The 14,089-nt window shown below is 33.0% G+C and overlaps 1 protein-coding gene across 1 annotated transcript; it reads left to right on the top strand.

Annotated features, from left to right (window-relative positions):
• The first annotated feature begins 6,196 nt into the window (after positions 1–6,196).
• LOC122498936 lies at positions 6,197–7,303 on the top strand. The gene is made up of 2 exons (XM_043606937.1): positions 6,197–6,574; positions 6,689–7,303. The coding sequence occupies exons 1-2, from the start codon at positions 6,521–6,523 to the stop codon at positions 7,301–7,303; spliced, it is 669 nt and encodes a 222-aa protein (XP_043462872.1). The 5' UTR covers positions 6,197–6,520.
• Positions 7,304–14,089: the final 6,786 nt, after the last annotated feature.

Below are 14,089 nucleotides of genomic sequence, written 5' to 3'. Positions count from 1 at the left end.
ATTTGCAAGTGAAGATCATCTGTTGCTCCCTCTTCATAAGATTATACGAAGTATAATATTATATCAAAAACAAATTTTACAAGTTAAAAGTAGGGAAATGTAAGGTATTTTGGCGTGTAAGGTATGGTATCGGACTTTTCAAATCTGGCATATAACGTCACATCTGAAACGCCTTATCACTGTGGTCGATGTCTTTTATCGTACTGACATTTTATATGCTGTAGTTTTAATGAGCGGATGCATGCTTTGCACTCTAAGAGATTTGGAATAAAAAAAGTAGTGAAAAAAAATTAAAAAGTGTTTTTGGATATGTGTGTTAACCTTGACAGATTGAAGATTTTTTGAAAATTTAGTCAGGTTAATGTATGGAACATATTATTTAGATCTTGGACAACAGTTTTTGGTATTTTACATTTTTCTCAATTCGCGCTCGTATGAAAGTGACACCATCATATTCCCAACAATAGCTTGTAAGGTATGATGGCGTAATTTTTGTAAGGTACAGTAGCGGATCATTTTTTTTGCACAAGTTTCAATAGTCTTTGTACTTTTTGTGTACTAATGCCTCTTGTGCTCAACCGCAACAATTCACGAATATGTGACACTTGCGGTCGAGAAGTTCATGCTAGTTGCGTTAAAACATCCACCAGCTACTTCACATGTCCAAATTGTAACCATAACTGAAGTGAAACTTTTTTTCTATAATTTGAAATCATCAGTTTTTTCTCTTTTTGTTATTTTTCATCACTTCCAGTAGTTTTAATAAATGATTTTAACATCTACATAATGTTTTAGTTGAATACACCAATCCGCCACCATACCTTACAACTTTCGAAAATAAAAAAAATCAAAGTTTTGCGCCAAGAACTGTTAAAATTGCACTGCATTTAAATTTTAACAACCGCTTCTGACAGAAATATGCTGAATAGATGTCAGCAACTGCCTGCTTTTGAAATTTTGAATAATATTGATTTTTGAGAGAGAGAGAGAGAGAGAGAGAGAGAGAGAGAGAGAGAGAGAGAGAGAGAGAGAGAGAGAGAGAGAGAGAGAGAGAGAGAGAGAGAGAGAGAGAGAGAGAGAGAGAGAGAGAGAGAGAGAGAGAGAGAGAGAGAGAGAGAGAGAGAGAGAGAGAGAGAGAGAGAGAGAGAGAGAGAGAGAGAGAGAGAGAGAGAGAGAGAGAGAGAGAGAGAGAGAGAGAGAGAGAGAGAGAGAGAGAGAGAGAGAGATACCTTACACTGCCCTACAATAAATTAATCCCTTTAAACCAATTCCTGTTTACTTTATTCCTTCTGTGTTGAAAAAATTCATGAAAAACAGGTAGAAATTGTGCTGCAAAGGTGTTACTCCCCCTTAAACTCTTTTTCCTGGTGATTCTCCATTTTGAACGGTATTTTTCTATTTATTAATTTACCTTTCTCGTATAATCTTTCAAATTAGCTAATTGAAAAAACGAATTGTTTGTTACTTTAATCACTTGGTCATTTTTTTCTTTCGCTTTTGTCGTTTTATCTATCGAGCGTGCCTGGACATAAAGAATGATCTGCAAACAAAAAAAGATTACAGATCTCAATTAGCATTTTGTTTTGCTGCCAAGGCCAGTGATTTTGGATTTTGTTCATGAAAACATCAGGATATTTTGGAAGTGAATTTCAAAAACAGTTTTTTGGGAAGTTTTTATGTGTTATACAATCTACTGATGATGATGTAATTTTATAGTATGCCTGGTCTTCGCCCTGTTTTAGCCCGACTTTAATCATTATATGATAGATCCGGGTTTAGTTCGGGGACATATTTTAGCCCTCTTTCAATTTTTTCTTGATGCAACCGGGTTAGACCCAAACCTAGTTTTGAAATAGCTTTTTATTTTAAAAAGAGAATATTCTTTCCAGAAAATAGAGAAAAATTTCTTTTATACAAGTGTTAGTTTTATTATTTCGACAATCGAGTAGATAGGGTGGTTCCGTTGAATATAGTAAGTTTTAGAAGGCCTTTGAAAATCAGATAAAAGAAAAAAGTCGTGAGGTCAGTAATAGAGAGACCCCGAAATGTTATGGAATCATCACTACCACCGTGCACCTATGGGTCGCTTCTTGTCGACAAAACTCTCTTTGGAGTCTGTCTCAGCCACCTACTATCTTTTGACATTGAAGAGTCGGTATCTGTGCCACCAAGTCCCGCGTACAACCTGCTCCAAGAGAGATATGCCTCTCTCGACCGGCACAACTTTGCGCCGTTTTGACGTGCGAGATAACCGTGCCATCTCAGGCCACACTTTTCATCTCTCTTCCTCACACACATTCGCGAATATGTGTTGTCACTCATACGTGTATTTCATATAGTTGTGCGACCTTCTTACATTATTATATATTGTACTCCATATCATTTTCTGCGGATGATATTCTCCTGGCTGCTTCATAAAATTCGACCTCCTTTCTCCGCCAAAGTCAAGGTTCCATAAAAATTTTCTCGTTCTGAACAAATCTGTTCATGCAGGTCAATTGCTTTTGTATTCATTTTTCATTTGTATCTTTGCCATTATTTTATTTTAGGGATTTTTTCTATTAACGCTCGTGGTGCAAATTCGGTTTTAAATCAGGGTTGCCACTCTAAAAATGATTAGATGCTAAAAAAATGTTCTATTACATTTACTTACGAATTTCTTTAATTGTAAAATTTTTCAAAAATTGTATTAAAAATAATTGAAATTCTACGATGAATTTTATTAGAGAAGAGTGAAGTAAATTGGGTTAGCCGGGTCAAATATGGGGTACCCCTGTTTTTCCATAATAGGTACTTTTAATTTTTTATCCTCGATATATATCATTCATATTAATAAGAAAATGTTATTAATTATGAAAACACTGCAACAATTTTTTTTAAAGTTATTATTATTATTATTATTTTAGCATTACATTTGCCTCAATATCTCAGAACGAGAAAGAGCTAAAATCTTCAATTTTTTTAAATTGTAGGGCTCCCCGGGGACATAAAATAAAAGTATTTTCAGCCCGATTCATAAAGTTTAACTATATTTTTTTTTGCATTTTTCATTTTGTAAAAAAACGTTTTTTGGTCATAACTTAAAAAGAATGTAAGGACACCTATAAATGTTTTTCTTTAGTTTTGTAGAATTTTTTTAGAAGCATCTTTTGAGCCTTCATTGAACATTTTTAGTCCATATTAGCCGGAGATATTAAAATTTTAAATATCTAAAATTTTGAAAAATAAGACTTTTATGAAAATTTTTTTAAATTATGTAGAAGTAACTTTAAACCTATTATTACCAACTTGAAGAATATTTAAAAACGCTTCGATTGACCTATTTTTGAACCTGATTCGGTCAGAAATTATGAAATTATTGGTATTTGAAAAATAAAAAATTGTGGAAAATATCATTTTTTCAACAATCTTGTTTATTAACTTATGTGTAATTATTAAACTATTATTACCATCTTATAGAATATATAAAAACACATTTTTTGGACCAAGATTTAATGATTTTTTACCCTTTTATAAAAACTAATTCTTATATTTGAATTATTTGTAGTCGTTTAATTTTCAAAATTTTTAAAAATCCTTTAATCAAATTTTCTTCTATATATGACTTTGTTATATAAGACCCTGAACAATTTTCCGGATGTATTGTGTGTGTGTGTGTAGGTCCCGTTTTTTGTTAACACGATAACTCGAAGAGGTTTTAACAAATTGCCAGATATATTTATCATAAAAATATCTCGAAATAGATTAATAGACTTTAAAAAATCTTCAGAAAAATTTTTTTTTGACTTTTAAAAAAAAATTTTTTTAAGTTGGTTATTAAAATTAATATATAATAAAATCTTATTCTTTGCACCAAGACAGATCGATTGGTATATATAAAGTATATATTGTATTTAAATTTATAGAATTAAAACCAATATTATAGAAAAAAAATTTGCACTTTTAATAAAAATTCATTTTTTCTTAAAAATCATGTTGCTGTACAGTAAAATGTTATTATTCATTAGAAAATAAATCAAAAATCTTATTCTTTGTATCAAGACGAATCGATTGATGTATATAAAGTATATATTATATTGAAAATTATCGAATTAATTACAATTAAAGTTGAATTCAACTTGTCGTTAATGCTTCTTCCACGAGGAAGCAAATTTTTTTTGCTGATCGTAAAGAGGAAGCAAAATTTTCATGTAATGAACATCTGGATTTACAACTTGTTATTTCTATGAGGAAGCAAAGTGTTTATGAAATGAACACCAAAGCGGTTTTTTGTTATGTCTCAGAGTGAAACTAAACATAACCAAAAGTTATATATTTAAATTGTCCGGCATCGGTGCGATTCAAACCTGATGTATTCACAAAGCGGAAGGTTCTTATATTAAGGAACAGGTTTTAAGAAAGAATAACTGTTAAATTGAAGTTAAATTGTTAAAGTTCTTATTTGAATCCTTTACAATTCGAATCTGAGAGAAAGAGTAGATCTAAATGTCTTCAGGGATACTGAAACAAAATTAGAACTTGTGGGTTCAATCGAGAATTTAAATGGGGACAAAATTGAAGAGTATTAGTAACTTACCTTTTAAGATTCTTCTTAGAGTCGTAGACCCAACAAGCGATACCTCCTACAGAGTGTGGTCGAAGAAATGACGTTGTCTAGCGGAAACAGAATATGCAGTAGATTTTATTCGAATTGTTTAAGGCGCTGCGCCAGCCAAAGTGAAATGATCAGTCCAGGTGTCAAATTAGTGATTTGACGTTGAAGTCGAAATAATGCAGTCCTCAGAAAAATAGAAATGTGCCTTGCAGTAAAAATTATCTCCTCAAATGAACTTGACTAAGACGAGACTTGAAGAATGCACTTGGTACTTTAAGAGATTTTTGGAACTGGAGTCGAAGAAGAATTCTTTCGGTTAATTTTTGAAAATAATTAAAATTTTGCCAAGAATCTTATTAAAATTTTTGAAAATAATAATTGAATTTCGGAAAAGAATTTTCTTATTTATAAACATAATTCAAATTTTGAATAGAATTTTTTTAAATTTTTGAACATAATTGAGGAGTAAGTTTTCAAAACCTGATAAATCCAAATTTTGTCATTTCGAGAAATTTAAAAAAATGACAATTCTCACATAACCCATTAAAACTAACTTTAATGTAGAAATATTGTAATAAATTATTCATTTTTGAATATTTTTTCTATTTAAAGCGCTCTGTATGTAATTAAAGTCTATTGTAATAAGGAAATTTAAAGGTTTTGGTAATTTTTTCTAATAAAAAAATTAAAAATCATCAAGGTTAGGCCAATATATTTTTTAAATTGAAAATTGTTTGGTAATAAATTTTTTTTCCTTAATTGAACAGTGATAAATCGATTTCTAAGGATTTTAATATTTTGAATATGTGTTTATCTCAATTTTTTTGAAAAATGTATTTATCAACTTTTGAAAAATTCCTCCTCAATAGAGGAGTTTATCTACGGCAAGATACACTTTTTTTTACATAATTAATATATAAGTAACAAAAATTAAATGATTGATACAAATTATCAATGAAGTATAGTTTACAATATCCTAATTATAATTATAATGACGCTGGAGATAGCATAGAATTCAAATTAAGAGTCGCTGAATAAAATTTATGAAAAAAAAGTAAAGGAAAAGAAAAACGATGAATTTTTAAAATACAAAAGAACATAAATTGTAATAAAAAAAAGAAAATGTTATTCTAGCGCAAATAGTTTAATCATCGAATTTAAATTTAATGTACGACCTTTCTTTTTAATTTCATTCAAAACTCCAATTTTATTGATTTTATACTAACGCCAATAATTGCCCAAGTTTGCGAATGCAGAAACCAAGCCGAATGTTTTATTTCTATATTGGGGCAATATTGTCCCAAGTTTCTAGTTTATCAAAGAGCAATTTTTAATCGAGGCTTAAATTCTTTTTCTGACTCATAAAAAAATACGTTATCGTTAGATTCTTGCGGTACACGACCAATCCCCCGAATCCAAACGCCCGAATAGATATTTTCCTGAATGGACATTCCCCCAAATCCAAACGCCCGAATATACAATTCCCCGAATTTAAATTTAAATTTTTATTCGACTTGAAGCTCGGAACAAAAGCATAAATAAAACTAAATGTATATGTGAAACAATTGAAAATCATTTGTTTATCTAACGTCAAAATTTTGAAAGTGTAGAACTAATCACGCAGTAAATTTGAGTCTAAATTTTCAGTTTTTATAAATAGCAGTTTAATTTAAAATGGATTTAAATATGTCACAGCCTCGAATTGTAGGAGGGAAATTATTATTAGAAGGTTACATTTATATTAAATCGAAATCAGGTAAAAATAACATTAAATATTAAGATTGCGAATACGTCCGACGAAAAGAGTGTAGAGCGCGTGCTATCACGCAAGAAAGTGCTAGAGGCTTAATTGTGTTAAAAGGTCCAGAGAGATCTCCGCATGAAGCGCACACGACTAATCACGATAAAGCCAAAGCTGAAGTTGTGATGGAAAACTTAAAACGGGAGGCTGAGATGCACCCTGAATGTCCTCCAGAACAGGTATTTAAAATAAAATAAAAATAAATAAAATAAAAATTTATTTCTCTTAACATGCTTAACCAAAAATGTAATCGATTTAAAATTTATACGAATTTCATTTTTTTTCTACAACAGATCGTACGCGAAAATCTGTGTGATTTGAGTCCCGCAGTGTTAGCACAACTTCCGGAAAGAGAGAACTTAAAAAAGACCATGAGAAGAGAAAGGAGACGCAAACTGCCTCCAAATCCAAAAAGTTTGGAAGACTTGAATGAACTGCCTGAATCTTATAAAAAAACATTTTCAAACGAACGCTTTCTTATGTACGATTCTCGAGATGATATTGCTTTCGGAGAGGGTCGCGTATTAGTTTTCTCTACACGCAATAATTTGGAACGTTTAGCTGATAGTGATACCTGGTATGTTGATGGTACTTTTAAAGTTTCGCCTTCACTTTTTACGCAGCTGTTTACCGTCATGGGCAAGGTTTTAAAACCCAATGTTAGAGGAAATGAACCTACTGTGATCGCCTTTCCATTTGTATATGCTCTCCTATCATCGAAGGAAACTGATCAGTACGAGGCTGTTTTTAGATCAATTGCTTCTATGGCTGCAACGTATGGTATCCACCATTGTCGACCTCAGAGAATCGTTAGTGACTTTGAAGTTGCCATTATTAATGCTTGCTGCTCTGTATATCCCAATATTCCGTTAAGTTGTTGCTTCTTTCATCTGGGACAGTCATTATAAATTTCTGGAAAATTTATCTTACAATATTCAATTATAATTCACTGTCTTGAATTTTTTTTATTTCATTAACCTCATTTATATATACAAGAATATATTTGTTTAAAATTACGTGTTTTCATTATATACAATTTTTCGGGCATAATAGTTTTCGGGTAATTGGATTCGGGCAAAAGGATTCGGGGAAATTGATTCGGGTTATTGTCTATTCGGGCGATTGGATTCAGGGGAATGTACGGGAATCGGACAAATCTATCAAGATCGAGATAAAACTGTCACCACCCGTGTAGAAATTTTGCCATGTCCCTAATCGGGGCCAGATCAGGCATCCCTATCAAGGCATGAAACACGTTCCCAGTTGGTCAGGAAATCAACATTGTCTGGTCTACCAGGCGTTTCACTTCATACTATAGCAAAATATGGCAATTTCTACAAGGGCAATATTGGTTTAATGTTTGACCAATGTGCAGCCAGTATGCCTTGGTCAGTCATTTAAAATTTTTGATTCTTGATGTCTCGTGTAGAAATTCACATATTTTTGCCATAGTTGGGAACGAAACGCCTCTCCTGATCAGATCCAGATCAGGGCGACGAGAAAATGTGGATTTCCTGACCAGGGCCACAACTGGCAAGGAGCTTCATTTCCTGATAGAGATGCCTGATCTGGCTCAAGCTTGAGTCAACATCGGGTCAATCTTGGCAACACTCTAACACCCATAAATTCCACTCTCTATCGATATTTAAAGCATTGCATCAGTGTAATTTCATTGTAATAATTAAATGAAAGATTATAAATCTCTCTGATACAAAATGTTTTCTTTCCTCTTTCTCGATACCAAAAATGGCATTGGCAAACATGAACGCGCACAATATACTTTATATAAATCCAACATATTATTCGAATACGAATTTGTTCATCGCTTTGTATCTCTGATTGATAAAGGAAGCGGTTCCCTTCTTGTGAGCAAAAGACCCGCAAGTTGCAATGCAACACACTATAGTGATCGTTTGGCGACAACCATGAATAATTCATGGTCGACGTTTCCTCATACTGTCTTGAACGCTCTTCTCAGAACGTGGCAGGACACAGAAAAGTAATGATTACGATCTTTTTTCACTCTTTCCCGTCCTCTCATTTGTGGTGGTATTTGGTGCTCTCAAAAACTTTGCAATTCTTTTTTCTTCTACTGGTTTGTTTCTTTTTTTTCATGATACCTGATGATTTTTATGAAGACGCGTAAAATGTTATTATATTCTTGAGACCGCACACTGATGACGATGGTTCGTCCGTCAATGTCAGAAAGATTAAAGTTTCTAAAGACTTGCTTTGTTCGTTTTTTTACACTTTTATCTTATCCACAAAAATTCTGTAGTTGTGACTTGTTATCAACATTATTATTTTGCTTAATTATGAAAAAGATTTATCTCGAATTTCAAATTCTTGAAATTTTTTATCACGGTATGCTGCGTGATAGGGAATTATTAACATTGTCCAAACAATGGCGTGGAGATAATTTTTCTTATTTTTACTTGTGTTTTTCTTTTATTGTAATTATTAGCCATGTGGAAATTGACAAATTTGGCTCCAATCTGTCTTGAAACCGCCTGCCTGATTTGGGCCTAGTTTGGGACTTTTGCCAAATTCTCTGGATGAAAAATGGTTTTTTCGGCACAGTGTAGAAACTGACAAGCTTGGTGCCAATCTAGAATGAAACGCTTTTCCATATCGTGGCCAGTCTGGCTATTTATGGTCCCTCTTTGAGTTAATTTTTTTCTTTGGCTTCATCTTGTAACCACGATAGAGTAAAGCGTTTAACTAGGCCTGATTGTATGCCCCATAGTGCGATTAAGCTCAGGTAGAACTTAATTCTATGGCCCCTATCGGGTCCTATATTCAAGCTTGGCTTCCAATAGGACATGGTCTTTCTCCCTACATTTGAACTTTGGTATTTTTTTAGGAATGATTTTAAAAATCATTTTTGTCTGAAAGAATGAGAGAGTGTAGGTGTGTTAAACAACACGTTTATCCGTTTTCGAATCGGGCAATCGTACGTGCTGTCCGCTCTCGATTATCTTTCCAGTATAATCAAGTATATACGCATAATACTCAGATTGGCGAGTCTCGCATGTACCGAAAAGACACGTGTGAATTTGTACACATGCCTTCTTCTATCGTACGTTTATTTCAATCTCAAAGTTCTGCTCGGCTAAAAAGATTCAAAAATGATTCTTCCCATGTCCTAGTCATTGTCAAGTTGGGACCCGATTAAAATTACTACAAGAATTATTTGTTGCCAATATTGGCACAAAATTGAAATTGCAGAAAGCCTCGAATTAAAATATTTAACCGTGATCGCTCCAAGGCTCTCAATAAAATAGAAAATTATTTTTCTGGACTAATATTTAGAACTGATATTTTAACTCAAGGCTTGGGCCAATAATTGACTTAAGCCACTGTTGCAATAGCAATAAATATTTACTAACTGGAAGTTAATAAACGATTAATCATAATATTCCTTACATTTTCTGAAATACAAAACCGCCAGTGAATCATTATATAAGACTCTATATACACATTTGAAGGAAACTTTCATTTTCCATTCACAGATTAATCTACAAGAATTCTTGTCCTTCCCCATATGATAATATATGTATATAGGAACTATTCGTGTGGTCTAGGGACAAAACAATGACACTATGTCTCGGCACTGCGAGACGGTAGTAATTTGTTGTACAGTGAAAGAAGGGTCGGAGAGAGAGAGAGAGAGAGAAAAGAGAATGAATGAGTGAGATAGTATGTGACAAAGACAGAACGAGAAGGAGAAGCGAGTCTTATACGCAGTTGAAGCAATTCTTATCATTGCCTGTGATCTAATCTCTCTTAAGAATCAGGCATCCTATACTATTATCATTCAGAGAATCTCTTCAAAAAAACCCCTTCGTCCCCCTACACTCTTCCACTCCTCATCGTATATATTTTCTTTTCTTCCTTCACATCCTTTGTATCTCACTGGTGTATACACTACATGTCCCAGTTTATATACACATTTGATATCAGAATGTTAGCAGAATTTTTTGCATAATTATCCTGATATCTATATTTATTTTATAAATAGAAATATCCATTTTTGTCAATTTTCGAACAGGAATTTGTAATTAAAATTTTCCACTCTGGATAATTTCGTTTTGCCACAATTTAAACACAGTAATAACTTTGTGCGATTGCTTATATATTATAGACTTTATATTATAGACTGTGGAAGTTTGTTAGACAATCTATTTAGAGAATTGTGTTGGATGGTAGATATGATGGCATTGGATTATGAAATTTGAATGTATATATGTGTTATAGATAGAGTGTGCTTAGTGATAACAATGAATGGTTTATGGATATCTCTATAATTCTTGCTCTTATTGCACTTGGGTTGAATCCAACATTATCAGGATTTCTCCTAATCTTGCAGATTTCAGTTGTTGATTATAAACGATGATTTATGGAGAATCTTTCTGATTAGTACTGGACATTATTGTATGTTGTCATTTAATATCAGAATTTCTAATATATATATATATACCGTCCGAAATTGTGCGAACGCTAACATCTCGAGCTATTAAAAAACACACCCGCACAGAAACAGTGATAACTCGGTTGAAAATGAAGCTAGATGCTTTTTTTAAGTTGCATTGGAAAGCTTATTAAATTTTCAATGAAATGCTACTATTTTAAGTCGTATTGCATAAATAGGAAGCGAGATATCATGTTATAAAGACAAAAAAATAATTCTATTTTTTTCGGAATTTCTTACTCTAAATTTGAGTCCTGGCAAAATTTAGAAAAGCTGATGAAAAAAATTGTTACTTTCACAGACTATTCCTTGTAACCTAAGCTTTAAATAGAGACCAAGAACAGCAAAAAATATTACCAGGTTCCCGAGTGATTACAAAAAGAGTCGGACCGTGCGAAGCAGAATTTTCAATCATCGATTTCTCTAATTCGCCGTTGAGTCAATTGCGTGGCTGTGAAAAAAGTGTTGAAAATTAATTTTACCAAGTTCATTTTTTAATTTATTATATAATAAATTAAATTAAAAAATGGATCCCAGTAAGAATGTACTTGGTAAAATTAATTTTCAACACTTTTTTCACAGCCACGCAATTGACTCAACGGCGAATTAGAGAAATCGATGATTGAAAATTCTGCTTCGCACGGTCCGACTTTTTTTGTAATCTCTCGGAAACCTGGTAATATTTTTTGCTGTTCTTGGTCTCTCAATTTTTTTCATCAACTTTTCTAAATTTTGCCAGGACTCAAATTTAGGGTAAGAAATTCCGAAAAAAATAGAATTATTTTTTTGTCTTCATAACATGATATCTCGCTTCCTATTTATGCAATACGACTTAAAATAGTGGCATTTCATTGAAAATTTAATAAGCTTTCCAATGCAACTTAAAAAAAGCATCTAGCTTCATTTTTAACCGAGTTATCACTGTTTCTGTGCGGGTGTGTTTTTTAATAGCTCGAGATGTTAGCGTTCGCACAATTTCAGACGGTAGTGTATATATATATATATAATAGTATATATACTAAAATTATTTTTATTTGATGTAATCATATCAACGGCTGTATTAGTAGCTTAACCTCAAAACAGTCAGAATAGTAACTTTTTCACTAACGCATTGCACGTACTGAGCCAGTAAAATGCCGGAGTTTCTTATAATAATACAAGTTACACGGAAAGTCAGTACTGTCAAACAGTATTATATTAGTAGTGGATCGGACGTTAACTACGGTTGTTTACGGAAATTTTTGCCTGGGTATATATATATATATATATATATATATATATATATATATATATATATATATATATATATATGTGACGCGATCTGAAGAAAGGGACCTTAGAAGCAAAAAATTATAGGTTATGTTTGCAATTTTCTAAATGAAAATACAAAAAAAGGATCAACTGTCAATATAAATCATTGATGTTTAAGTCTTCATTAAAACTAAAATATTTAATAAACACTGATTTTAATTCGAAATAAGTAAAAAGAAACTTTCAAACAAGAAAAAAGTAACTCTAACCCAACCTTAAAATGATTTGCTTCTAAGGTCCCTTTCTTCAGATCGCGTCACATATATATGTAATATAATTCCCACAATCAACAATCTTAAGCAATTGTCAAATAAATCATTTCTATTCCATCTCTATTTTCTAATATTGATATCATACTTTCCGCTATATATTCTGATTATTATCGAATCTGGTGTATACAATTATTGAATAATTGGTCCGATATGCAGTTTCTTTTGTATATACGGTAGGTTGCAATCTATTCATCTAGATTGGCGATAATATTCATGTATTGTAGGAGAAAAAGTATTGATTCGTTATTTTAATCCGTGGGGATTGGTACATAGTTAATTATAATCTGGTCTAAAATTGTCTTTGCCTGGGTGAAAATTGTAACTGGGCCTTGGTCGGGAAGAATCGAAGCCTTATTTTAGCCCAATTCCAAGCAGGCCTCGATAAGGACTACTTAACGCCAGGTCAGACCCAAATGAGGCCACGTATTTAATTCCAAATTATGCCCAAATCGAGTCTTGTATTCTGTTCTTCAGTAGGACCACTCTCTAAAACTAAATCAGTGAAATTTCACTGAAGATCAGTTAAAAATTAATGAAATTTCAGTCATTTTTCACTGATTGGCCAATTGAAAAATAACTGAAATTTTCAGTAGTTTTTTAATTGGCGAACCAGTGGAAAATGACTGAAATTTCAGTTATTTTTAACTGATTTTCAGTGAAATTCACTGATTCTCAGTCAAACACTGATCTTCAGTGGAATTTCACTGATACAGATTTGGAGAGGCAAGTTAGGCTCCGTTATACGTGCCTTTAATTCACAATTGGAGCCAGGTCCGCGCCTCAAGGGTTTTATCTTTCCAGACTTGGCACTTGTTAGAGCCCAGTCGGGATTTCTATTCTGGTTTTTTTTATTGCGCCTTGTTTGGTTTACAAAATAAATGCATTTTGGTTCTAGGGACCAGAATGGGTCGTGTCATTAAGTCCAGATTGGGACCTGGTGATTTCAACATTTGCGTGACTATAGCAATAGTCAGATTTGAAACAAGATCTTGATGTTTTCGATAAAATCAGAGAGAAAGAAGCGAAATGCTGATTTTTTTCTCACGGCGCAAAATTTAGATTTGAGATTTGCTTTGAGTGACGTTATTTTGTTTTCCAACGCTAGGAATGGCGAATATAAAGCGAAAATAGCGTCATTATATATAGGTATATAAATGTTTATATACAGTATATACATATAAATATATTGAAGTAAGCTGGAAAGCCTTGAGAGTTGCGGCGCCACTGGACGAAGATAAGGGAGTGTTATCGGCTGCGCGGCGGCCCTTATCAACGATCGCTCTCTGTTCGCCATATCTTTCTCTCTCTCTCTATCCCCTACTATATTTTTGCTCGCACCCCTTCGTCTCACCACCCTCACCCACTCAACTGTACCCTCGCTTCGCGGCTCGGCGATGCTATCGTTTAACTAGCTCCAGCTACTGATTCTATCTCCGCGTACCCACCCTGCAGGGCCGCCAACCGTGCCCAGGGCCGCTGCACGAAAACCCGAACGCCTACAACAAAACGCGACAACTTCATCTCGAAACTTTTGTTTTGTTGCAGTTTCATATTCGCAAACGTGTTCGACGACTTACACAGTTACACACTTGGGATTTTTTCTTTCTTTTGCTTTCTTTTCTTAATAACACCGGGTTTGA

The sequence above is a fragment of the Leptopilina heterotoma genome, unplaced genomic scaffold (assembly GCF_015476425.1).
Source record: "Leptopilina heterotoma isolate Lh14 unplaced genomic scaffold, ASM1547642v1 Lhet_161, whole genome shotgun sequence".
In the NCBI taxonomy this organism is placed as follows: Eukaryota; Metazoa; Arthropoda; class Insecta; order Hymenoptera; family Figitidae; genus Leptopilina; species Leptopilina heterotoma.
This window is presented reverse-complemented; position numbering and strand designations above follow the sequence as displayed.

Excerpts from the sequence above, each read along its gene's own strand:
- LOC122498936 (XM_043606937.1), top strand. The coding sequence starts at position 6,521 with ATGGAAAACTTAAAACGGGAGGCTGAGATGCACCCTGAATGTCCTCCA. Across the intron at positions 6,575-6,688 it reads CTGAATGTCCTCCAGAACAG|ATCGTACGCGAAAATCTGTG; the intron begins GTATTTAAAATA and ends TTTCTACAACAG.